The sequence below is a fragment of the Seriola lalandi genome, unplaced genomic scaffold (assembly GCF_002814215.2).
Source record: "Seriola lalandi dorsalis isolate HSWRI2012SDOR001 ecotype SW California unplaced genomic scaffold, Sedor1 jcf7180002053898, whole genome shotgun sequence".
In the NCBI taxonomy this organism is placed as follows: Eukaryota; Metazoa; Chordata; class Actinopteri; order Carangiformes; family Carangidae; genus Seriola; species Seriola lalandi.
The window spans coordinates 839,463-866,783 of record NW_019524451.1 but is presented as its reverse complement, the minus strand read 5'-3'; the positions used below and the strand labels follow the sequence as shown (position 1 = coordinate 866,783).

The 27,321-nt window shown below is 39.6% G+C and overlaps 4 protein-coding genes across 4 annotated transcripts; 1 reads left to right on the top strand and 3 right to left on the bottom strand.

The window, feature by feature from the left end:
- Nucleotides 1-190: 190 nt before the first annotated feature.
- fam193b (family with sequence similarity 193 member B) lies at nt 191-9,722 on the bottom strand. Its single transcript, XM_023402184.2, has 10 exons — nt 9,432-9,722; nt 7,740-8,018; nt 6,889-7,075; nt 4,406-4,624; nt 3,483-3,903; nt 3,187-3,370; nt 2,825-3,058; nt 966-2,025; nt 789-864; nt 191-627 (listed from the first exon to the last, which is right to left on the bottom strand). The coding sequence occupies exons 1-10, from the start codon at nt 9,588-9,590 to the stop codon at nt 531-533; spliced, it is 2,916 nt and encodes a 971-aa protein (XP_023257952.1). The 5' UTR covers nt 9,591-9,722; the 3' UTR covers nt 191-530.
- A 1,031-nt stretch (nt 9,723-10,753) lies between these two features.
- Nucleotides 10,754-14,796, top strand: mxd3 (MAX dimerization protein 3). Its single transcript, XM_023402176.2, has 6 exons — nt 10,754-10,932; nt 11,616-11,715; nt 11,891-11,920; nt 12,048-12,162; nt 12,370-12,535; nt 13,459-14,796. Exons 1-6 carry the CDS (start codon nt 10,863-10,865, stop codon nt 13,575-13,577), a joined length of 600 nt encoding a protein of 199 aa, XP_023257944.1. The 5' UTR covers nt 10,754-10,862; the 3' UTR covers nt 13,578-14,796.
- Nucleotides 14,797-14,972: 176 nt separating this feature from the next.
- Nucleotides 14,973-19,401, bottom strand: prelid1a (PRELI domain containing 1a). The gene is made up of 6 exons (XM_023402175.2): nt 19,257-19,401; nt 18,497-18,616; nt 17,168-17,393; nt 16,959-17,072; nt 16,561-16,639; nt 14,973-15,977 (listed from the first exon to the last, which is right to left on the bottom strand). The coding sequence occupies exons 2-6, from the start codon at nt 18,586-18,588 to the stop codon at nt 15,856-15,858; spliced, it is 633 nt and encodes a 210-aa protein (XP_023257943.1). The 5' UTR covers nt 18,589-18,616; nt 19,257-19,401; the 3' UTR covers nt 14,973-15,855.
- A 557-nt stretch (nt 19,402-19,958) lies between these two features.
- Nucleotides 19,959-25,151, bottom strand: npy7r (neuropeptide Y receptor Y7). Its single transcript, XM_023402174.2, has 2 exons — nt 24,972-25,151; nt 19,959-22,406 (listed from the first exon to the last, which is right to left on the bottom strand). The coding sequence occupies exon 2, from the start codon at nt 22,367-22,369 to the stop codon at nt 21,254-21,256; it is 1,116 nt and encodes a 371-aa protein (XP_023257942.1). The 5' UTR covers nt 22,370-22,406; nt 24,972-25,151; the 3' UTR covers nt 19,959-21,253.
- Nucleotides 25,152-27,321: the final 2,170 nt, after the last annotated feature.

The window sequence follows — 27,321 nt, the reverse complement described above, 5'->3', positions numbered from 1 at the left end:
TTTTTCCTTAAAATTAGGTGTTGTCTTGTGCTCCTTTTTGTCAGTTGTACAGTATAAGACAAATGGTCTCTAGTGTCTACAGAGATTGGTGTAGTAGGTGATAAACTAGTGATGCAGAATGTAAATGATGATGAGCACCAAATTGAATTGTTTGGAATTCAGAAGTTTAACAACGTTAAAATGTCTCAGATTTGTGATAAAAACATTTATTTCATGTAAGGTAATTGTTTACATACTACATACGTAAGCACATGGATGCAGTGGATTCAGACTTTTTCCATTTTTGCATCTCTCATTTAGTGAACATTGCAATAATAGCAAAGGGTAGAGTTGGCCTTGAGAATGATCCCTGGCTTGTTAGCCACAAGTTATGTTTCAGTCTTTTGAATGGAGAGTATGATTTTGAACCAGGGTCCCTTGGCTTAGTAAGGAAGAGAAGAAAACAGGGAATGAGAGAAGGCCTCAGGCCAAATAGGGCTCTACTGAAAGAGTTTGTGGTGTGAAGTTTTTCTGTCTGGCACTCATCCAAGTTATTGAGCTGCATTGGAAGGAACCTTTTTGAGGCTGAAGTTGGACCAATTCACTGCTACCTTCTGGCGAGTTTGTTTTGCAGAATCAAGGCAAAACCTACAGGGAACAAAACAGACAAAGAAGAGGAGGAGGAGAGAAAAGGGAAGAAATAACACTCAGTTTTAGTGATGCATTTAATGTTCATCAACATAACAGATTAGCTGACTTTTTTTTTTTTTTTTTTTAAACATTCTGATACACCTCTGTATTGAGCTTACCTTTTGAAGTATTCCACTTCCCGATCAATCTCATCCATTTCTGTTGGATCCACGTCTTTAGGGAGAAACACGTCGTCTAAAAAAAGAAAATGAAGATGAAAAATTAGATGGAAAGAAAAAAAAAAAATTAGAAACATTCACACCTACAGCGTCGTAAACGTAGATATTCTCCCGTACCGATAGCGCTGCTGGATTTTTCACCCTTGTTCTTGTTCTTCTTATTCTTCCCCTTGGATTGTTGCTGTTGCTGCCCATTTGCTGGAATGATGGGATGAGCTTTGCTTTCTGCATCCGGCTCAGATCGACTTCCCCGTGTCTCTGTGTCACCTTTCCCCCTTTGTGCATTCGAGAGGCCACCATTTGCTCCATTTGCTGCATGTTTGGATGATCTGCCCTCCTCAGCTTTCTTAGCCATGTTTCTCTGGTTGTCTGCTGAGTGTTGCGGCTGTTTGTTTCCAGCTTTTGAGCCATTAGATGCCATTTCTTTAGACTCATTGGCTTTCTGTGTTTCACTCCCAGAGGCAGCTTTGGTTGGTTTGTTGGAATTTTGCTCTGATACAGATTGCTCCTGTCTTTGCTGCTGTTTTTTATTCTTCTTTGACTTTGCACCACCATTCCCAATTGCTGTGTTCTTGGGTTCAAGGATTTCCTCCTTTGATTTAGCTGTTGCTTGTGCTGGCACCTGTGGCAAATTGTCAGATCCAGTAGAAGTGCATCTTTCTGGGGAGCGTACCCTTATGAGCTTTGAGAGACTGGGTGTAGTGTGCAACCGCTGGATGTCCTTTGACCCAGCAGTGACTCCTGATGCTGTGGTGGTGGTATTAGGGGATGAGACAGTAGTTGTGTCCTCCCATCCATTAACCAGATCAAGGTGGCTCTTAAAGGATCCCAGTGAAAGAGGAGCAAGGTCGAGGTCTATCTGCTGCAGGTCAGAAGAACCATTGAGATGGGACAGTAAATGGTTGCCCTCCAATGTGGCTGCCTTCTTTGGGAAGTCATTGACATCCAGATTGAGGTCGTACATGCTAAAAGAGGCCCGGATTGAGTCTTTGATGGTGTTCTTAATCTCTTCGAGCCGACTGGTGAGAAAACTGTTGACGCGTTCAAGCTCCAGCTGAGGCCAGTCCAGCAACCGGCTGGCTTCAGAACCGTCAGGGATGGGCTCGTCAGCAGGCTCAGATGGATTGGAGTGGGGGTCACTGCCTGCAGCACCCATGTTGCCCTGCTGAGCTTTTTCCTGAAACAGACATGGTACAGGTATGAGAGTGAGGACAAGCGAACAAAATGTTACTGAGACAATACATTAGTAGGGCTATGTATCGAACCTCCTTTTTTATTGGTATTGACCAAAATCTGTCTATAGCGGAGTATATAAAAAAAAAAAAAAAGTACAGAATGTTGGCATCAAATGTGGATTCAGATTCCTAATCTTGTTTATTTATTTTTTGATAAATTATAAAATTATAATCCTTAAATTTTTCATGAAATCACACCCAGTCAAACCATAGTAGGCATTTTCTTTTTGTAATAATGATTCAATGAATTTATATTATGTAATCACCTTTCTATATAGTAGTTTACACACGAGGGACTCACATGAGACAATGCATGTATGTAATCCATTCTACCAATTTTATCACATTGAAATGAGTCTCACTGTTTTCTGTTCATGCTCTTAATGCTGAATCAGAGCTTTATTAAGTTACTGCCAATGCAAACCAAATACTTCCTGCTACTGCTAGGTCTGAAATCTTGGGGATTACAACTTTAAACTTTTACAATTTTTGTCTGTTTAGGCAAAGTTCTTGTAGAGGTTATTGTGTTAAGACAACATTTACCATTACAGAAGGGTTTTGTAGAATACAAGTTAATTTAAATGTTACTTTTAGTACCTTTTCAAAAGTACTGTTTTGTTACCAAAACACTACACAGTAGTGCAGTAGTATCAAAATCTTAAATCTTATAAGTCCTATATATTCAATGTTAAGTACTCCAATTGAAACAGGAAATAAACACTGTTTTTAAAGTTATCATACCTTCTTCTTTTGTTTGTGTCGAGCCCTTTTGGCAGCCTTGGCACTGTTAACAGGTTTGGGCTCAGAACTGTTTATGAAGTCTAGCAGCTCGTCCACATCTCGGTTGTCAATGGCACCAGCCACTGTCAGTTCTGAATCTTGACGCTGAGGCAGCTCCTCTTTACGTCGGGTCAGGCGTGAGCGGAGTTTCTCTCGGATCTCAGCATAGTTTCGGCTAGTTGGTGCAGCTGGAGGCTGTGAGCAAATAATGTATTACAATATTGATATCTTGTCAGAATGTCAGCATTTATAAATGTGTAACAGGCATGAAATGAACTCTTAAGTACTACTTCAAAAGTGGTGACAACAAAGTTTCAAAGTACCGCATTATGTCCAAAGAACTCGCAGTAGCAGCAGTCACAGTACTTCCCATCCTTCTGATTGGTGGAAGAGGAGGCGCAGGAGCTCCTCTCAGAGCTGCTGTCTTCATCCTCCCCCTCCTCCAACTCAGATGAAGGATGACACAACGTCCCATTCGTCATTTTGTGCCCCTTACATGCCTGGTCCCTACAAGAAATTATTGACATAATAGAATTAACGATCAGAAAACTTTTGTATTCTGGAGCTAGACAGATACAACATACTCAAAAAAAGGAAATGTTCAGATATCAGTACTAACCTGCAGGCCCCAGCTGTCAGATGACCTACATTGGAGGAGGCCACTGTTCCCGGACTGTGTCCATTACAGGAGTGGCTACAGCCTGTGAGAGACGTGCCCAGTTTGCTGTGTTGTGTGTTCACGGCAGGAATGTGGGAGTTTTTGCACGGGCTGGGCTTATGGACAGATGTTGGGCTATCTGGACTGGGAGAATTGAGTTTGGCTGTGGGGCCGTGGAGATTTGGTAGTAGCGGGGAGAAGGGAGCGTGGGCCGCGTGGGTTGCCACACCAGCGCCAGACGAGGACGTTACGTGGCTGTGCTGCCCGGAGTTTGGCTTTGGGGGCAGGAGGGAGGAATGCTGAGATGACAGGCCGGTGGGACTGTTGGGGGGTACCGACAAGTCTGTGTGTTGATGGTGGTCACTGGGGTGGAAGGCTTCACCTGGACAATGTAAACAAGTAATAAAAGTTACTTATAGATCAAAAATACCGCTTCATCTTTCCACATAGTGCATCAGTTTGTACTCTGTTGACCACACAGCTTATTTCACGGGATTTCTTCTTACATCCATACTGGAAGTCTATAGACTACTACTACTCCATACAAGTATGCCAATTACCACTAATGTCTTTAATGTAAATTAAATTGGTCCACTTTTTGAGTTCAAAGTAAAATATAAACTGTGGTTTGTCAATTTTGTATGGTAAGAAAAAAGACTGGAAGTTATTCTATCTAAGTAGACTACACTTGTTACTGAAATATATCATATGTATTTAATTCAAAAATAATTTTATATCTTGTTCTCCTTATTGTACATAAGACCCCTAACCCTTAAACAGTGTAGATTCAATATAATATTTTAAACAATTTGATGAGCAGATTCTCTTGTTGGGTTCCAATTTTAAAAAATACTATTGAACCCTAGGAGTCAAAGGAAAATCACCTGGTGGCGTTGGTCGACGGCACATGGTCTTGAAGTGCTTGGGAGTGGTTTTACAAAGGTCTGCTGAGGTAGACAGGGGGTTCCCAGCAGAAGATCCACTGGAATTCTGGGATGACGGGTGACTGTAGGGACAGACTTTGGTCCCTGACGTTTTAGCAGATTTCCCAGGCGCTTCATGAAGTCCTCTTTTCTCATGACAGGCTGATCCTGGTGTTACGCCTGGAGGTGGAGAAAATTCAATGACTGTATCAGGGCACTGATGATTCATTCATAGCAATATGAGTATAGTTACAATAATGAGAAATACTCCTTTTCATTACAGCCATCATTTTCACAAACCTTGTTGATGCTAAAACTTGGTTCAGGGCAGAATAAAAACAGTTTCATTTGTTAAGTTTCAAGATTTAGAGGAGCAATAAGGTAAGATGTTTACCGGCCATGACACAAAACTACCGTGTCTGGGGTAGTTTTACTGATTCAATTAATTCCCTTGAGGATTTTAATAATAAAAATACATAAATTACAGCCCAAAAAGTGAGTGAAAGTTACACTCACTTTTTGGGCTGTAATTTATGTTTAGTGACAATAATTCCCCCCTTTTTGGAAGCATGTTTAACTGTCCAGTGGTGATACTTTTTCTCTTCTGGGAGAAAGAAACTGAAAGAAATGTTTACTCCTGTTTGCTTTCCAAATTAGAAATGAGAAAGTGGTGCGACAACATTTGAATAATTTAACATAACAATCACCCAACAACAAGCAGAAGCTGATAAAAGTTACCATAATGTCCATTTAAACATTTTCTATTGTATGTAATTAAGTATATTAAGTAGCTCAGTTTACATCCAATGCAAGACTAATATTTGTTTGATATTACTTCTAGTTGAAAAACAAAACATTGTTTACCAACATAATTCTCAGCTAAACATCCACTGTTTCAGTCAACACCATGACAAATTGTACAAATTAAAGCTGATTAGACATGTGCACATGTGAGTAGTTGCTAAACTAGAAATACAACCACACATATGCACCAGGTCACCTCTATCACATGGTTTGATGAAATCCAAGAACAGAATAAAAAACCAATCAAAGCAAAGATCGTTATGGTTTCATTTTACAAACAACTGCATTTCCCTGGCCAGAAACAAGCATCTAACTTTCACATTCAATTTTCCATTTATGATGCTTCTGTCAGGTATTCTCTCTGCCATGGTTAGACACATTTTCTAGCTGGGTAGTGCATCTGAGGTATTTTGCAAGACGGTCCTGTTAAACCACTGAATAGTCAGAGAATTGAGTAATTAATAAACTTAAAAAGGCAGACTTTTTCAAATATTCTGTATCTGTTAACTGTCTTGTCATGTGAAAATTCATGATTTCATTCTAATTTAACATGCAATGGCTTAACTACAAAACCATTGTTGGAGCAACTTAATGTATCTCAATTTCAGAGTTCCACATTTTTTCTTTTTGTATGACAACAATCCTAACTAGATAATCACTAACATCCATCATGAAAAAGTGAGGAATTTGCTCCCATTTTCATTTTTCAACACTAGCGCAGTTTGGGTATTGCTGTTTCACCAAAGTGTGATCATGACAGTATGTTGTAGTATGTTGTAACTTGTCTCAAATATATGCAACTTTGAGCAAAAAGCCAGGCTTTCCATGATGAACTAACAGGTGCAGATCATTTGTGGTAAAACTTGCAACTGACAGTGATGTTTTATCTTTTCCAAAGTATAAAGAAGCATTGTCACTAATGTGTAATTTGATTTCCTATGTTAGTTGAATTTTTAACTCTTAAACTGACAGAGCTTGTACTGAAACTGATTGTCATTATGCTCCCTTTTCCCCTCGTTTCAACATACAACATGTCAATACTGTAGCTTTTAAATCAGAAAGAGCCTTCTTTATATTTAAAAGCTGCAAGTCCAGGCATGTATAAATGTTTAATTCTGTAGTTTCTGTGGCAGTATAGATTTTGGTGGACTTGATGTATAATGGAATTCAAAAAGTGAACAGGTCCATGAATAGGCTGAGGGTATTTTATAAATGATGGTCCAAGCCATATTTCTCAGATTCAATTAAACAATCTTCACTCTAAATTCTGTTATCTTTATCTCCACAATCCGTGTTAACTTGACAGGTGTGACAACAAGCCTAAAACATTATTATTCCACCTTTCATAATGCTGAGCTCTGAGAGCCTTAGAAAGTAGAGCATTACAAGATTTTGCAAGATGCCTCTTTGTTCTTCTAGGATGTAGTAGACTAACACCTGAACAAAGAGGTGAAAAATGTATCAAACATTTAGTTCGCTAACAAGCCAGTAGTAGAGCTGTGATTCTGACCAAATTTGTACCTATTTCACAAAACTGTATACTAACACAACCTGCAACTAAGGTTCGTGTTGTTTTCAGAGATTACTGTAACTGTCATTAAATGTTTTCTGGAGCTGTCTTTTACCCTGGGATGACAAACCTTGTTGTGAGTGTGAAGAAGTGTTGTGGTTGCAGTGTTCCCCGCCGTTAGTGTGGGCAGAGTTCCAGAGACCTGACAGTTTGTGGGCTGACAGGAAGGAACTGGGGTCCCAGTCCACAGTACTTTGCTCCGGGTAACCATTCCCACAGCTCTGGGACTTACAGGAGGAAGAGTGTGACAATGGTACCTGATGGACAAAAACAAAAAAAAAAACATCCAATTAGTTAATCATCTGGCTGTCTACACAGGCTTACATTTTAACACTAGCAGTGCCCAACAGCAGAATCTAGTCTTAATAACACAATAATAGAGTGTATCAAAACATGGGAAAACATCTAAGGGGTGCACTTATCTAAATTAAGTGAAAAACAAACAAACATTAACAATGTTTTAAAAGCAATAATTCCATTTTCTTTTTCTTTGCTGTTTTAACAAGTTTTTGAAAGTTTAAGCCAAATATCTGCAAAACATTTTGGACACCATGGTGACCTGCAGTCACCTACATTTGCATTTCATGGAAAATATTTTTGTTGAAACAGAAACAAAAAGCAATTAGTAATTGCTGTTGCTACCCAACATATTACACAGAAAAACAAATACAAAATTAAGTTCCTCATGAAGAGATAACAAGTAGAATGCATGTTTAAACTTACTGAATACAAGGTTACATTCAGAATGACAGATTTATTTAGTGAGTGAGCACATGCAAATGCAATGCTTTGTATGATGAATAAAGATGAGATTACATCAGTCCACGGAAAAAAACAGATATTAACTAGAAAGTAAAGTAGTAAGAAGAAGTAGTAAATAGGACCCAGACATGTGACCCAAATCAGTCCCCTTTTATTTACCGGCGTTGGCTGCTCCTGGGTGCTCCGCCTCTCCTCCTCTTCCACACTCTTGCAGCAGCTTTGACAGATCCACAGAGGCACCTCACCCAGCAGGGACTGAGACAGCGAGGGCACAGCATCAGCAAGCTTACGCCCTGGCGCCTCCCGCAATAAGGCCTGGGAGAGCGCAGGCACGGCATCAGCCAGCTTGGTCCCATGTCCTCCGGGGAGCCCGTTCACAGAGCTTGCTCCCCAGTCCTTAAATTCACGGTGGCACAGCAGGCAGCATGTGTGCATAGGCTGGGTAGAGAAAAAGATGATAAAGAGAATTGTAATTTCCAGTGAAACTGCAATTGGTGACACAGAATTTAGTTTGTTAATTAACAGTATAAAATAGGCCTGCTAGATCTGATGTCTCTCAGAGTAGTTTGACAATACTTGACAATTCCAACTGAATACAGTAGGCAATCAAACAGGTGATTTCTATGTGTGTAATTATTATGTGTATGTGTATAGATAGTCCGTTGCCACTTTATTAGATATACTAGCTATAATGAATGCAGCCTAATACAAAATGATTCAAAACAACTTGAATCTTGCAATTCAAAATTTCAGTCACCTCATATAACAAATAATGAACCAAACAAACTGGCATAGATATTTGTTTCAAAGTATGTTCTGAGTATCACAAAATGTTAAAATGTAGAAATACATACATTTTAAAGAATAACCGGGTTAGTCAAAATTAATTATAACACATTTCTGCTTACAAAGTAAATATATTAATTCTTGTTATGAGACGTGTCTTGACTGTTACCTTACACATGTGCTATAAGGTGTAATTACTCTGTCCAAGCAGCAGTCAGTCAGTTTGTAAATAAAGGTACAGAGGTCAGATGTAAGGTTAGTTGTGGTTCAGCCTACAGCATACCATCCTTGCTTTACGAGGTTAGTGGTCACCCTAAACTTACATAGCTAATGTTACTAACTCCGATTTAGCCTGCGATAGGCATCATTAGCTGATGGTTAACTGAATGCCATACATTGAAACTTTTGACATTAGCTCCTGTCACACCAATAGTAGACTGGAATACAACAGAAAGAAGATAAATAGTATGGCAGAGTGGAATAAACAACTCAAACCATGTCTGAGAGTGAGCTACCCTAATTATGAACCCACTATCTCTTTTAGCTAGCTAGGTGATTAGCTAGTAGCAGGTTAGCCACTGCTGGATGGTTGGTTCCTGTGCATGAGTTCAAGTGTAGCTCGGCAGCAAGCACGTTTGCAGCACGCTAGCTGGAGATGATAGCCCGCCTAGCCTCCTGGCTAACGTTAGCTGGGCGGATGAAGAGTTGTAAACGCTGGAAATGGGACGACCTGTCCGAGGCACAATGTCACCTGTCCGGCACAAGAGATGGGCAACGCTAGCCACACTGCCTCGAAGCCGCCTGACGGGGACGATTCTGTTCGCTAAGTTGAGCGTATTATTTATTTAATTACATATCAAAAGACGTAAAGCTCTACATCAAAGACTACTACGTTAAGACTAAAATAGCTTTCCACCAAGCAGCGGATGTATATAACTTCACCTCTGCAGAATCTAGCCACATAAAATAAAAGCACAATGGAGGATGCTTGGATTAGCAGAGAGGTGCTAGCACATAGGCTAGCTAGCCTATTTTAAAAGCAGCGATTGGCTTGTTGCTAGCTACCTGGTTCGCCCTGGTAGTGGCCAGCCTATCCAGCCCAGCATCTCCACCGCCACCGCCAGCTGCATCGCCGGGAGAGACTGGGCTCTTCGGTACAGTCTGCTGTCCAGGCACAAGCTCCTTCTGGGCGACTCCTTGCTGCTTGCTTTTCTTCCTTGCCATTACGACGGTGTTTATAATACGCTTTGGCCAAGTTTGCACCAGTTTCGATGAATTTAGGAGCACACTTTCGTTTCTTCTCGGACCTCAAAATGTTCTCTATCTCCTCCAGTCAAGACAACAGTCAATATGGCGGAGGACTGGCACACTCAGGAGTTCATAGGTTAAAGATACTGCTGGCAAAGAGGCTTCACTCCTATACGGAGAATGCAACTGGAATGTTACACAGGCAGTGAAGCCAGACACCGCCATATTTAGTAAGGGCAAGCCTCTCCTCCCACTTTCGTCTATGTCTGAAACATAGAGGTCTGCAGACAATTGAACAGCTACACCTGCTCACAGTGGCTATTCAAACGATTGTTTCAGCATTTTAGCATATTTAAATCCTACATTAATTGTGTTCCTACACTGACCATTTGCACTGTTTTGGTCTCTGTAAAGGGACATATTTATTTTACATACGTATATAATATAATATAATATAATATAATATAATATAATATAATATAATATAATATAATATAATATAATATAATATAATATAATAAATTCTAATATAATATATGCGCAACTTTGTACAACTAGCCCACAGACGACCATCTTACACACTGTATGGTTTTAAGTTTTGATTAGATAGAGGCAGATATGCATAAGAAGGTCAATATCGTTGATAACCAATGTAATAGGCTAAATGTTTGAAAAATAAAGGTGTTTTGGAAGAGGAAGGGGGCTTCACAATGACGTCTTACGTCGTCTATAGATGCCTTCAAACGCATTCGGATATGTCACTATCAAAACGTGTTTTGTTTCCTTTAATAGTGTTTATGACATTATGTTCATTAGAAATGGATAATTTCATACTGTATCGTTAAGTATCGTATTATATATTTGCCATTTTACATAAATAGCAGGTACTGCAATATGCTCCCGAGCTGTCTAAACCGTAGGGGTAATTCTCACACTTCTTAAAACAACAATTGTTGATAAATATGACCCATAAAAAACTATTTTTTAACTTAAGTGAACCAAAAGACTGCAATACTTTAGGTGGCCCATTTTGTTATTACAATCGACAAACCCGGCGCCCACCGGATCATTTTTATGACTGTAGTATGAAATGTCCGAGTTTACGTGGAGCAGTGAAGGCAGCGTCAGTGTTGGGGTTCTGTGGCTTGAGGACGTAGCACAGACACTGCTTCATCTACTTGAGACTACTGACGCTTGAGTCACAGTAGGTTGTTTACCTGCGTTTATTTTATTTTAACAAAAACAACAATGGAAGGAAACGTCTGCAACATCCAGGTGCTTCTCCGGGCAGCTGAGTTTCTGGATAGAAGAGAACGAGGTAGGCCTGTGTATTTTATGACAACTGTCAGTCTACAGGGGAGGAAGTTGCTTATTGTTAAAACAACAAAATGCACAATGAAACGACAGTAACTATGCGCGCAAAACATAACACAGGGATATAATACACAGGAATGGTTCAAGATTTCATCGAGATTCTTGCTAGAACATTATTTTAGACGATCTTCCCCATTTGACTCAGTGACCTACATATCGGTCACATCATTGTACTCAAAGGCGCCAATCTAGTCCAGTTTGAAAATGAATCCAAGCGGCGCCGACCGCTCAGTACGGTGAATGAAAGTGGGTCAGAAAAAGGCGATGCTACAAGTTTCACTCATTGTTTAGGCTCTGTAGACACTGTATCAGCTGTTTAAATCGGCGAGGCTGAAAATCCGATTTTATAATAGCGAAGAAGCGGTGTGTGATGGCGCCAAAACCCAAAAACAAACCGTCCAGCAGATGATGCTGATGACAGCAGCAGACTGCCTTTGTCCTCCTCATTTCCTTCCAACCTTGATGTTGATGATGATATTAAATGTTTGATGTATAGAACCGGGGTTCATTAACATTAATTATTGGAAATATTTGTATTTAACACTGTTTTGCCATTGAGTTTCGAAGCTGCTGATTGATCATTTGACTGTTTTCTGACACAGCTGTGATGTGTTTTTTCCTGCACAGAGGCAGAACATGGATATGCTTCAGTCCTGCCTCTCAGTCCAGGTCACTCTGATAAGAGGAGCAAACAGAAGAGCAAGAAGATATCTGCTGGTGGCAATAGGTGAATACATTACATAACAGACAACTGACAAGAGGGTGTGGTTTGTAAAGCTTGACTTTCAGTTTTGATAAAACACCCTTTGAAACACTAACATCTCTGTCATTGCTTAAGTTGCAGTTGCATTGTCATAAATGCATATCAGAACTAAAATATCTGTCTCTTCCTGTAACTGCAGGTCAGTTCACAATGAGCTGGAAAAGAACAGGTAATTCTTGTTTGTCATAACAATAAATAACATCACATGGTCAGTCTTATCACAGTCTTTAACACCCGCTTTGCACATGCCTGGATTAACGTCATCAATTTTTGCATCCTGTTGTTGTGTTGTGTAGAAGAGCTCAACTAAGACACTGTCTGGAGCAGCTCAAGAAACAAGTCCCTCTCTCATCTGACTCCATGAGGAACACCACCCTCAACTTGCTGAGACGAGCCCAGCTTCACATAAAGGTAGATACATACATTGGGACAGTGAAATGAACCCTCGTATTGTTGTTTGACTTACTCTGCCTTGGATGTCAACTAATAAGATTCACCAGATATAGTGACTGCGTCTGCTGACAGTGCTTGGTGGTCTCCAGGTGCTTATCCCAGCCTGGCTGTGTCCAAGGTTTGGTCTGTAGCTCACTGGTTTCTCTCTCTGCCTTTTCATTTCAGAAGCTGCAGGAGCAGGATGAGCGCGCAGAGAAACTGAAGGGCCGCCTGCGCTGGGAACAGAGAGAGCTGCGGGTTCGGCTCGAGCAGCTGCAGAGAGGCACAGAGAGGATGAGGAACAATAGTCAGGGCTCAACCATGTCCTCTGAGAGGTCGGACTCCGACAGAGGTAGGTCTCTCAGACACAAGAAGCCTCTTACCACAGCCTATTGGTCATGACAATGCCAAGACAGTTTCACAATGGGGCATGTAAATATGAAGACAGGTATTGCTTACTGTAATTATTCTTCCTTCCTAATGCGCCTCAATTGGCAATGATGGGGGAACAAAATCCACAGTGATCATTCAGTGCAAAATTGTAATTTAAAGTTTATCTCAAGCTTGAATGAGTTTTGTTTTAAATTTTTGTTATATACATATGGAGATGATGGTAGACAGAATTTGTTACTTATGGACAGAGCCAGGCTAGCTGTTTTCCCCTGTCTCCAGTCTTTGTGCTAAGCTAAGCTAACTGGCAGCTGGCACTAACTTCATATTAACTGTATTCTTTTCATGGAAATTAAACTGGCTAACAAAACAGCAGCTTCATTAAAAACACATTCTGTGTATCTCCTGAAATTTTTTAGTTGTGACACATTTTTGTCAATCATTATGCACAGTCAATATAGTATTAGATTTACATACATCATTTACACTGATCTGGCTGCAGCTGAGCTATAATTGATAATTATCATTTAGCATATCAAGATGACATGATCTTAACATGTCATAACCTACCAAATTCAGTTGCCTTATTAAATAATTCAAAGCAAAATGTAACCATAATATTGTATTTTATCCTCTTGAACAGTTTTGCTGTAATGTAAAATAATGGAACACAATTAATTGATCACCAGTTGGATGTATTTTATTCTGCATCTCCTGTGCATTTGCCACATTGTGATAAATATCAATGTTAAACATATATTGTTGTAAGTTGAGTCTATTTTGAATAACATGACCCAGCCCTAGTTTAAGTGGGTTAAACATGTGAAAGGTGAATTTCCTCATATTTACTCATGCTAATGGATTTGATCTTTGGTTACATTACAGAGGACGTGGAGGTTGATGTGGAGAGCATCGTGTTTGACTGTGTTGACTCTGACGGACTGAACATTACACACACTGACGCAGACCACTGTTACTCCAGCATGGACAAAGCCTGGCTATGACAGCAGTAAACCTAAGTACCTCACTTAATGCCACCGGATGGAGAGGAAGAGGAGAAAACATTCCAAAAACAAGCAAATGGAGGATGAGGGACAATGAAAAAATATGTTACTGAGCAACTGAACACTTGTTTTTTGTTTTTTCTAACGGAAGGAGTAAGTTTTGATGTTCTCCTTTCAAATTATGTCAGACTACAAGCTAAACAATAATGAATGAATGAGCTGTGTCCATTTGCACTGAATAGCAGTTAAAATCACTGGGCTGAGATGGATGTAACATTACGCATATATATATTTTGGCATCGACCATAAATGGCTTTTTTTTCCCCTAAGCCATGAGGTGTAACTTACAGTGATTATGTAAGTTTTCTAAATCCAAATAAGGGCTTTTTATTCAAAACTCTTAACTTATTCTTTACTACAGTATGTCTATACTGAATTCTGCCTTAAATCAGATTTGGTCTAGTAGTCAATACAGCTTCTCTTTAGCACTAAGTTCATATTTCATGTCATGTGTAGCATGCACTTATACAATAATCTGTGCTATGTTTTGTATTATTGTCTTATTATGTAAGTTCAGTCATGTGTTTTGTTCTTTTTCTTCTGTTGCACAAAACGACCACACATTGCACTTGTTTTTATCTCAGAAGGATTGTGGGTATATCAAAAACAGTGAAGAGAAATTAACTGGTCACCTTTGCACATTGATATGTGGCATTTACATAACCATGCCAAATATTAATTTAGTGTATTTGTACACAATTCAGTCTGTGGTTAAGTGCAAGAATTTCAATGTCTGTGTGAAAGATAAATTGTGAGCATTGCGGGTTGGGGGCTCCTTGCACAGATCAAATGAGTTTTCTTCACTGCTTATATTCTTTGCAGTGTCCATTAGCACAACTGTACACTTCGCTGCTTGTGCATTTGTCAATTAAAATGTTAATTTTGCATGCACCAAATTCACCACAGTCAAGCAGGTAATGTCTACTTGTAATGATTATGCAATTAATGCTGTATTACAAGTATCTAATCTATTCACTGCTATATATTTAATAACTGAAGGTGCTTTTTCCCTTCATTTTTGTATATGCAAGATGCCTTATTACCTTTTTCATAGTATGTATGCATTCATCTGTCTCTCCGCCCAGTAATATTATGTAGCATTTTGTACTGGTGTAATCTTTTTTTTTTATTTTTTATGAATAAATATTTTCTATATTTATGTGCTGTTTATGGTTATTTTACAAGACCTCTTGCTTTGAAACTCCGAGGTTCTTCTCCTTCCCATCCTGTCAGATTTGTCCTGTAACCCCTTCCGGGTGTCCCGTTCCCCAGGTTGGGGTCCACTGATTGAACTATACAGAGATACCACTTATTGTGTACAAAGTAATCACAGTATTATGGTTACAAATAAACTGTCCATTTATTGACAAGCTGATATTTAATTGATACAGCAAGAGCACATTGTTGCATGGTTTGTATAGTCAGACCTAAGCTGAATGTACAATACAAGGCCATTTTTGTATTTGTACACACATTCTAAATTTAAGTGAAGACACTGAAATCCATTGCAACCAGATCATACCACAATATCATAAGTGCCAAGTGAGCATTTCTTCTCAAGCTATGACTGCCAATGACACGTACCCTTCAGTCAATGAACTTCAACCTGAAGCAATCAGTCTTGGTTGGACGATTAAGGTGTGGGTGGGTGAACTGAACTAAAACATAACATGATTGCAACTAAACAACAACTTAAGTAAATCACACACATGAATTTGAAATAATAAGATTCTGTATGTTAATCTTAGCTTCTGGACAAGAAGCTGATAATAATACGATGCTACTACAAGACAATATGACATACTCGTAAAGATACAGAGTAAAAAGCAAACACTGTTGATGGGCACAGAGGTTGAGCAAAGGTCTGAGGAACAGTATCAAGGTTGGCAAAGTGCTTTTATCATTTTATGGCACACAGAGCCACATCTGACCATTCCTTTCTAAGATCCCTATCTCTGGTAAATACTGAGATGATCTGGTTTTTAATGTACAATAAACTCAGTGTGGCACGGACAGGGAGGCTGGAACAGGCTCTTGAACCCAGCTCAGGCCTTTTATGGTCCACCCACCATTTCATTTGGATGCTACCTCACAGAGGTGTCTACCCATGACTGGGATCAGTTTGTCTTACCCTGATGCCTGACCGAACAATGAGAGGGGGTAAAGAAAAATCTGTCCTAGTGTCAGTGGCTGCAGAACCAGTGATTCATGAGGCTCGTCACACATATTGTTTCTTCTGGGCGTGTGAGGCGAGGTCTTTGGCTTTCTCCTTAGCTGCCAGTGCTGTCTCTCTTGCCCGCTCTGTAGCTGTTTCTGCCAGGGTTCTTGATGGTGTTTCACCTACAGAAGAAATTACATAATGTCCTTAATTTGGCTGATCTATGTATTTATGTAGGTCATGAATACCAATGCTATTCCCTAATAGTTTGGAATTGTCTCATACAAACAAACAAACAAACACTTAAGTCAGTCTCCAGGGTTTCAACAGAATATAGATGGTGGATGCAGATGGATATACTTAAAGTAATATAATAATGTATTTTTCCTATGTATTCAATGACTTTACATTTGTTTTGACAGAACTATGTTTTGGATTTGACCAACTGAAAATTATCATCATTTCCAAACAGCTGATTTTCTCGAATTACTTAGTTACAGCAAAGAAAGAGATACTTTAACTTTATAAGAAAAAGTTACACTTTTTATATTTACTTTTAAGTTATACTTTATATCTACTAACCTGAATGTTAACAGCCTAGCTAGCATCAGAGCACTTGTGCTTCTATATCATTCCTTTTCCATGGCATCATTCCACCAATTAATGCAATGCAATGCACTAATTATTGGTGTTTTAACTACATCAGATGTAAAATTAAATGTAAATCCAGATGGATAAGGAATGATTCATTTAATGATGATTTACCTTGCATTTTGGCCAGCACATACTCAAACCCTTTCATGGTCTTTGTAACACTGGTCTTGAACCTTGCAAGGCCAAATTCCTGGAGAGAGACAACAGTTAATCAAGACAGAAAATACCTCTTAGAGAATAATGTGTCAGCAACCTATAACTCATATCGTCACATATTTACTTGTATACACTCAGAAGGTGACAACAATCAATAAATAAATCATTCTGATGTCATAAATCATTTAGTAACTTGAAAGACAACTTCAAGCACTCAGCTGTTGCATCTTCACACTTAGTATTATGTTAGCAATTACAGAATGACACGTAGGTGGGTGATTCTCCCTTTCAGATGCCCCACACCATTTCCCTGTGCTGTTACGTAGTGTGGTGCTCCACTTTGCTCTACTGACCTGAATAGCTCTAGAGAGCCCATAGACATTGGAGGAGATCCAAGCTTCTCTTTTCATCTCTGTCCAGCTGCCATTTTCAGGGTTAATTCGGTACTCGCACCGCTCTTCCACAGACTGGAACAGAGAGCGAAAAACAAACAAAAGCAACGTGAGACCATGTTATTATTCTGCGCAATACTGAATGCAAATATATGCTAACGCTAATGTACCATGAGCCGAGCGTGGCTGATGTTCCATGTGAATGTGGTCATGGTCCGTTTGTGAGGGTCCACAATGGAGTCCTCAATAATGTACGCTGAGCTGGCCATGTGCTTTGGAAGGTACCGCTCCATCCAGCGAGGCGATCGGCTAGTTTTGGTCAACAGACGTCTGGAAATGAGGCAGTTGGTTGGAGTAACCTCTCTGAAAATTATGTCCTCAGTCAAAACATGGTTACTGTGGGAGAGAAGGAAATGCTATGGATCAAGACCTGATATAAAACATTATTTTCGTTCCAAATGGTTAATCATCTAATCTACAATATGTGAGAAAACAGGAAGAAAAGTCAATTTGTGTTCAAGAGGTCTCAAAATGTAAAAGTTTTAAAACTGTTACTTTGTTTAAATCAACAGTCAGAAACCTGAAGACATTTAATTTGAAATAACAAAACTGAAAAAAACCCCAGCAAACTCACAAATAAAGAAACTGAAATCCACATTTTCTTTAGCACTTAAGCTTCATAAAAGAAACAATAAACTGATTATCAAAATTTCCTGTTGCTCGACTAATCAATAGGGTTGTAACTAACAGTTATTTTCATTGTTGATTACTCTGCAGATTATTTTCTTGATTACTTTCTTCTTCTTCAAGTTATGTTTAGCCTAGAAAATGTAAGAACCTAATGAAAATGTGAATCACAATTTCTTATATCTACTTAACTATTGTATCATGAAGTCAGCAAATATTAAAATCTGAGAAGAAACCATCTAAAGTTTTGCTTAAAAACAAATAACAAATAATTGTATCTAAACTGTTGTTCATTAATAGGTTTACTTTAGTGGTATAAGACATAAAAATATTTAACATTAAATGTAGTTAAAATATTAAAAATAAAATAACGCATTAGGTGAGATTAGAAGGGAACCTGTAATGAGTATTATTGTATTATGCTATTACTATTACTCATGCATTAAGGTGTAAGTGGGATTTTAATGTTTTAGCTGATTGAGGTGAAACTAATTTAACTGCCTTACATACTGTTGGATAGTTTGTCTGTAACAGTGTCACATTATATCAGTTCATAGGTTTTGAATGTAAAACTATTATATTCAAAATAACTAGCAGACATGTGATATTCAGCAGTAATAGCTAAGGAATATTAAATCTTTAATAAATAAGCAAAGCACACTGCTTGAGTAATGTATTTCATTACTTTCCACCACTGCCAAACCTTCTTAGTATACACAAGTCAAAATCTCGGTGCTATTTGAATAAGGATGTTCAGCGGTGATCAAAGGTGAAAAGTGTATGAATACATCCACTGCTCTCATTGTGCTCACCTGTAGGGGTTGGGATATCGTTGCCAGAAAGCAACACAGACTTGGTCCCAGGTGCTTTTGAGTAAATCTGCGCAGCAGAAATATTTCACCATTGTTCCCTCAGTTTACTCTGGCAATATCCTGTGCAGATCCAGAACAAACAAAACGTGTTAATTTGCTACGTTTGTTCAGCTAGTTTTCAAACGACCCCGAGAACAAACACGGTGACAGCTAGTGGTATACACATTACACGGTGGTGTACGGATGAGGAAATGTACATTTTTGTACTCTAATGTGTCAACAAGCAAAACATGTTATTTACAGAAAAAAGCGACAACGACTAAACGATAGGATTTAGGTTTGTTAAGATATGCTGAAATATGTAAAACAAGTCATGGCCGTTAACAGAGACACACAACTTCACGAACTTTCCAGCTAAACGCGACATGACAGCTGTCAGTAAAATAAATACTAAAAAAATAATCATCATTATTTCATGAATACCACACCGAGTCTCCTGGTGTGACTAACGACAGCCTATGTGGCTAACACCACGAACACAGACTAATGAATATTTAATCAGTCAGTGGGTAATATCAGCTATAACGTTACTGTCACATTTGTCACGTCCGCACCGTAGGTCCGCACTACTTAGCTTCCTCGTTAGCATAAGCTAGCCTAGCATGAAGCAAACGCCATGAATGAATGGCATACTACGACCCAGACATTTCTCTGAACGACATTCTACGAGCAAACTCATTTCAGAGGCAAAGCCGGTTACCTGTATGGCGACAGTATTCAGAAGACAACTATTTGCATTTTACACTCCTATCGGGATGAACTTCACCGGGCAGCCACCCACAATTCATCGCAACCGTCTGGGGCTAGAGAGAAGGTCAAGCATCACGACATATCCGGTAGGCGGTGCAAGTGTAATGCTCACTTTGAACACTAGAGGGCAGCAGGTGACTGTATAAATGCCGCGCAGTGTTTAACAGTATCGGTTATCTACAGCGTGAATTTCGATAAGATTTTTTGGGATGTCGTCTAATGTTGTCAAAACCAATGTAAGTTGCATGTAAGGCTCCTTTGAAAGTGCACCATTTACAAAACCTAAAATTTCTCTTCAACTCAAAGGTTGAACAAAACAAACAAAAAAACATAATGATTGTTAATCTGACCTTGTCTTGCTATTTTTGCAGATACATGTCTTTAAGCACACTTCAGTGGAGGAGGATAGATAGATAATTTATTCCGCTTTGCTAAAATCAACCCTGAAAACATCTGTAGACATGGGTCGAAGCTTAATGTTTGCCTGCTGGTAGTACTGTTAAAGGCTTAGAGCTTCTATAATAATCTACAGCACATAAAGGAATATAGGCTAAGCCATGAAATCAGTAATGTGGGTGTCAAGAAGAACCAGCAATAAAAATGCAATAGATATTTTCTCTGCCTTGAAATGAATCACACTGCGTACTCTACATTTGTTTGATTGTTCATTAAATGCTTTATTGGCTGTTATATGGACCCTCTGGTTTTTGTTCTGAATGTCTGAAAGTTTATGTGTAGGGCTGTTTAACCTCACATTTGTATATTAAAAAAAATGCCTCAATCGCTTCTATTTTCCCTCTGTTTTCACAACTATAGATGGATTTTCCAGCTGTCAGGTTTAGGGAGTTGAAGTTTATTTTCCTGTATTACTCTTAAGTATGCAGAGTACATCCATTAAGTGGTACCCCAATAAGTTTTGACTAGTCTACATATTGTTCAAGCAAATGTCTCTTTATTTGAAATGGAGGCACAAAACATAATTTCTCCTGAATGTCAAATTAACTTTGGGAGCTGTGTGTACACTAGGGGCTTGATGTGTGTGCTCAGAGGCCCTGTCATTAATCAGTTAATTAATAAATGTTCATGTTTCCCTTATTAAAAGACAACCAACAAAGGACTCTTTATCAGCTCAGAGTAATCATTATGAAACTGCATGACATCTTCCGAATCCCCCTTTTTTTTATATATCCTCAAAGCAGCTGCTCCCATTCTGTGATGAAGATATCATGAACTTGTTCTCACTTCACACACTTCAGTGGTTTTCGATCCCATTCCTTTGGACACAGAGTCCTGCTGGTCCATCTGATCAGGAACAGCTGGTTGCCAGGTGAACACAATTAACTTCCTGGTTGGACAGAAAATCAGCAGTAGCCTTCTCTGGATTCCTTGGATGTGGACTGAATGTTTATTCTACTAGAACACTGTAATTAATTAAATAAACACATCATTTGGATGAATTAAGTGAAATTCATCCAAATGTTTTGAACAACCAAAAAAATAGAAAAACAAGTGTGACAAATTAAACTTCTCACAGTGGCAATAACCACCAGCCTCTCTTCAGTAAGAATGAGCACATCAATAGCCTCAGATAGGTCAATGTATGCGTGGAGAGCATAATTAATTGGACATTACTTACCAACAAGAGCTCTGGATCAACAGGAAACACGTTATACATTGTACCAAGTTACTTAACACCTTAGTAAACATCTTCAACACATATTTGAATACGTTCAACAAATGAATTTTCACTAGTACCATTCACAATGGAAAGAAAAGCCTTGCATAAAGCAATATACATGCAAAGCTTTGAGTCTTCTCCAGTGACATAAACACTCAAGCTCAGACCATTCAAGTCAAAAGGCTACTTCTGTACCACAAGCACCACAAACCAGAGGTGCGTTCATTGTGTTCAATCATATTCTACAGGCTTTTTAAAATTTGTTAATCTCACACAGCAGTGGGAGGATGTCCACCATTACGACCATTCAGAGTCAACCCTCTTATGGAGCGTGTCCTGAACGAGCCTTCAGGGTGGAAAGAATCTGGCTTATCCTCACAACGGAAGACCATAAGGAAGCCATTCCGGTAGTTTTTATTCATCCACCCATACAGGAGAGGGTTGGTAAAAGTCGAACACATAGCCACAATATGGAACACTGTGTATATTAGTTTGTACTCCTTAAACCTAAGCACCAGGTCCAGATCACTGGCCAGCTGAAACACATGGAACGGAAGCCAGCAGATAGCAAACACCACCACCACCAGCGCCAACATCTTGGTGGTCTTTTTGCGGCGTTTGATGCTGTCGTTGCGGCTGGATGGGCTGATGTGATTCTTGAGTTTGACCCAGATGCAGATGTAGGCATAGCTAATGATGGCTAAAGGAATAATGTACTGTAGGAGCAGCATTGAGAGGCTGTAGATGACTCCGTCCCTGCTGGTCCCGTGAGGCCACTTCTCAGAGCAGACAGCAATACGCAGGTTGATTGAAGGTATCTCTTCATTGCGGTACTCTCTGAAGATGGCCAGGGGTGCTGCCAAGACGGCAGACATAGTCCAGGTGAATGCCATGATAAGGAAGCTGGAGTGCCACGTGAGGCGCCGACCAAGGTGGAAGATGATACAGCGGTAACGCTCCAGAGCAATGACAGTCATGGTAAGGATGGATACATGCACGCTCAGGGCCTGGGCAAATGGCACCATGTGGCACAACACAGCCCCAAACTTCCACTCATCTAACAGAGTGTAGACCAGAGTGAAGGGCAAGCACAGAGTGTTCACCAAGAGGTCTGCCAGGGCCAGGTTAGCTATGAAGAAGTTGGTCACTGTTCGCATGTTTCTGTAGCGAATAATCATGTAGATCACAAGAGCATTCCCCAGCAGCCCCAGCAGAATGATTAGGGAGTACGCCGTTATCAAGGTGATCTGGACTCCAAGGTGCTTGGTGATGTCAGTGTGGAAACCAGGTGGGTGTAAACCCATGCTGTCGTTAAGTAGAACCGCGGGATCGGTCTCACCAGCATCCCCTTCTTCTGTGCTATTGAATGTGTCTGGTGGGCTCATTTTTTTGGATGATGCCAGATCGAGGCTGTGCAGACACCTGAGCAGAGAAAACACATAAAATAAAGTCATTGTTTGAGACGGGCCAGGCAGAATATTATCCATGCAAGCTGTATAAGAAAATGACAAAGGTATTCACTGTGAAAAACACCGAAGCTTCAGGTGTTTATTCATTTCCACCTTTTCTCTCCAATTTGGAATTTCCAACACCCCTGATATGCATTTCTTCTTCACTGCCAACTCCACTGTAGCAAACACATGGTGTCACCAGAAGGGTAAAACGCGTGTCTAACAACCCACATCTTTGGTGGGTGAGTGGGTGTCTTTGGTGATTGACCGCTGCTCAGGGTGTTTATTTAGTGTAATACCTTCCCTTTATACTGTACCTCTGTCACCCAGAGAAATAAACTGTTAACATATTTAGATACACAAAATGCCATTATTAGCATTGTACTTAAAATCCTGTCATCTACTTTAAGGGTCTTTTTACTTCATCAGCACTGAATGAACTGCAAGAACTTTGACTAAATCCAACTTTTAATGAAATATGACTAAACAGAACTGATACACATTCACACACACTCATTTAATTTCTCTTCGTATCACCTGAAAAGAGTGCTTTGCATTGTAAAGCTCATATTGTTATTAAAGACATCTAGTATTCAACTTGACAGCTTGACTGTGCAATTTAGAAGATAAGACACTTCTCTAATGCACACATCCTAATTATAGGAACAATTGCCCAAGATTGCATTGAGATGTTCTGAAAAGCAAAGAAAATGAAATATGCATTTCAGTTAGATCATAATCAATAGAAAATCAGTTCTTTTGTTCCAAACCCCCCCACCCCCCACCCCCCAAGAAACAGACCATATTTCTCCCTCATACTATTCATAATGAAAATTCATTACCAACAAGTATTCATTTGGTTACAGCATGCAGCGTTTCCAAGGAACATGAACACCTGTGCTATTATGAAGGCTAAAGGAAAACGATGGAGGAAGCAATGTGATCAGCCAGTTCAAAGCAACATCATTAGAGTCACAGGCTGCTCTCATACAAAGTCTGACTCTCATAAAGGGTATATTGTGTCGTAAGCCTTTTTTCAGACAGAAAGACTGGTGCTGGCCCGGGTTACACAACTGTATTTAAGTCATGTTATTTCAATATACTATCTGTAGTTCATTATCTTATACTTTCTGTCAGTTTCCTGTGAGAGTCTGAGAGCTCTTGCTGAATACAGAGAACATTTTGTTATGACATGTATAAAAACTACTGTCAATGTCACTGTCAATTATTCTTACTCTCATGAAGCAGATGAATGCTAATTACATTAAGTGGCATTAGACTCAGCAAGTGGCCTTCGATAAATCTACAATACTCTCTCTAAAGGATTTCTTTTTAAGTGTTAAAAACTGGACACATTTGTTGTTTTTTTGTGTTTGCTTGCACATTTTTTTCATGGCTAACACTCAAAATTTTCACCATAAATAGACAGACCATTTACTGAGAGGCCATCTATTTGGTGACAGACACTCTCTGGTTGCTTTGGGTTTGGTCCTGTGGACTGTTTCTTGACAGATCATTGAACAGACTTTAGTTTACTGACATCATTGCTTTTTCATTATTTTATTAACAATGAAACTCATGAATATTTCAAAAATATTGACTAAATAAAATATTTTTTGACATTGTTGTGTCGCTTTATTGTCATTAATCTTTCTGCAACATGAATGATATTGTCCTCAGCAACTGAGTTCTAGCAACAAAAGGTCTACACAACAAGTGTGTGTGTGTGTGTGTGTGTGTGTGTGTGTGTGTGTGTGTGTGTGTGTGTGTGATGGTGTGCATTTCCTAGAAATAAAAGCCCTTCATACAGGCTTTGAGTTTCTGAACATTTAAGTACACAGTATAAAATGTCCATGTGTGAGGACAGCTAGAGCGCTGCTCTGCCAACGACAACAAAAACCATGTACAACCTGCCTTTACCCTCTGTCACCAGGGCACGCAGCCTCACAGTGGCACACAGCAGAGATTCATCAGGCAGGCTGCAGGCATCGGTGATTTGTCAAAGCACCCGTTTTTGATCAGCGATGGTAGCCTCGTCCTTGACTTTAGGCAAGCTTGTGCCCCTGAGGGATCTGTTCCCTTACACCTGCTGGAGCAGAAAACCGCAATACAACCGGATTCTAATGAACTCTATGCACTGCCGTCGGATTATGATGAGGTACCTGATTCCCAATCAAATGTGCATTGATGCTTCGTTCGTGCGTAATTTGTCGCCATTTGTTTAAGTTACTGAATAGTGTGCATTCAAATACCTCCAAGTGAGCTTTCTGAGCTTATTCAGCCGATAAGACAGGTGCACAAATAACACAAATAGTTTGCTGTGGTTCGTAATTTGGACACTTGTTCATCCTCCTTGTCAAAGGTTTCTCTCATATCCAAATTACGCACATACAGTGTAGTAGTTCAGTAACCACAGGTTGCTGTCACAAAAGAACAGAGATTAATACCTTGCACCTCAGGTTTCTGTCACCAAAACTAGCCTCGCAAAATCCATTCAAAGTCTAAATGAACGCTATCTACATATTAATGGACTCACCTTTCCCCCTATATCTCCTTTTGCAAACGGGTCCTCACTCGAGAGTGGCGTGAAACAAGGGGGGAAAATCCAGAAGCTCCTCCCAAGCGAAGCGTCTAGTGCGCATCTTGTGGCTGGACTGTGCGTTCCTGTGGCAGGTCTACAGGATTCAGTGTGAGCGTCCACATCAGTGCTGCGAGATCTGCGCAGGGATTGCGATTTGTAGATCACAGTTTAAAGAGGGGCATCTGTGTTATTTCATTTCCACTGCATTACTCAGTAAAGAAATGCCACTAAATGTCTTCTGAATGTCTTCTGAAGTGCCAACGCAGCGTTACGTCACTAAGTTTATTACATTTTGTTGTTTTATCTCCATTTATCATTCACTTTATTTCCAGTAAAGCTTTTCCACTTTATTACTTAAAGCCTGCTGTTTCTTCCTCTCATTCTTGTGAACAATTTTGAATGGACTTTGGAACAATTATGGGTTGTAAAACAAATCCTCATATTGGCCTATTGCTTTATTTCAGGCTCCAGGTCACTGTCACCACTGATCAAATTTCTGTAATCAGGTAAACAGTATTAAATCTGGGCTGCATGTGGCACAATCTCATATTGTTGTGAAATAAGCTATTGTCAGTTAACTGCAGATTTAGATTTAGTTGCTTCTCTGTGAAGACAATCAAGACACAAATCTCTCACAAGATCATTTCTGTGAGCTAGCATGATTTTCTAACAGATAATTAAGTTCTTGCTGAACTGATTGAACTGCACATACTGAATTCTGCTGTGGCTACTGAATTCAAGTACATCTGAATATGGTGCCAATTTTAATCTGAATTTTAGTATTTAGAGTGCGCCATTTGTGAAAAGACAGTTCAGGACATTTTCTCAAGGCAGATTTTTTTTTATGGTGATAAAGCCATATAAGTCTGCAAAGAACATTATAGGACATCTCCAATGGAAAGTTAAAGGTCAAACAAAACTAACTAGGCTTTAAGCAAGAGTTACCTTGAAATAAATGGGATTTAGAGTGATGAAAAATATTGAAACAATAAAAATGTACATGTTGCATCTCCCATGACTCTGTTTGAAGTTAATTCACCTTATCAGACCTGCAGCACAGACATGTGGTGGGTATGTCATCAGATAATAGGGAAGGACCTGAAACACACTGTCACTTGAAATTAGACATAAACAAAGGAGCTTTAGACTGGTGGAAAACCATTTCCATCCTCTATGAGAATATTTTGTGAATTTGATAACAGAACAGGAGATCATGTTTCCCTTGAGCCTCGTTTCTGCACTTCCCCTGAGCCGCTAAGAGCTGCCTTTCACCGTTCCAGAGCCGATTTATTGTTCAGGGAGCAATGTTGGAAGAAATCCCTGAATTGTCTTGGTGGGATTTTTTTGATGATGTAATAATTGGTGCACTGATTGACTCAGCCACATAGATTACCATTATTGATTGGGTCAGGCTGCCTCTCCACCTCGATTTATTATTTCAATTATGAAGGCCACGCCTCTGCTTCCACATGCACTGGGTCACTCGGCAGTCAAGGTTGACAGCTCTCTCAGACTTGTATGTTTTCCTGATAAAGGATTTCTGTCCTTGCTACAAACTTGCTTATCGCCAACAAATTCTGAAAAGTGGTGAAAAGGTTTTACAGTATGGCCTTGCAGAAAATTCTTGTTCGCTTCAATCTCTCTTAGTTCTTTTAGAAGTAGTTCTTTGCAGCATCATTTGTTTTCTTGGGCTTATTTGAATCTACATGCACCTAATTAGTGAGCTCTGTAGGACTCCCTCCATATGGCTGGGGATCCTGTATTTACAGTTCACTGCCCTCAATCTGATCACTGTTTCTGTCCAGCTCCTCTGAGAGCACTGGTGCCAGTGATCTGATCAGAGGCCATGGCGTCCTCACGTCGCACAGCATACATTTGTGCCTGTTGTTCTCATCTCACTGTGTGTCTGTATGTCTTTCTGTGTGTGGGCTGTGTGAATTATTGAATGTGGGAGTGAAGGACATACAAAGTCAGGAATCCCGTGCATTCCTCCTCCATTTTCCTTTTACTCTTGGATTTTCTCACGGAGGTCAAACCTGACAGGTGGAAAGTGTAGCCTAGTGCAGATAACAGCCTTTAATTCTTCAGTGATTAAAAATATTGATTTAAAAGCATGGAGAGTCTGTGAAGTCTTCAAATTGGATTCCTTGGGTAAACATTCGTGTGGGATGCTCCACATATTGGCTACCTCTACTTTTCATTTATTCTAAGACAAGGATGACGCATTTAGGAAAGTAAAAATTATCTAGGCCTGATACTGTCTCTGATCAAGTTGTATGACAATATATACAACATAATACATACC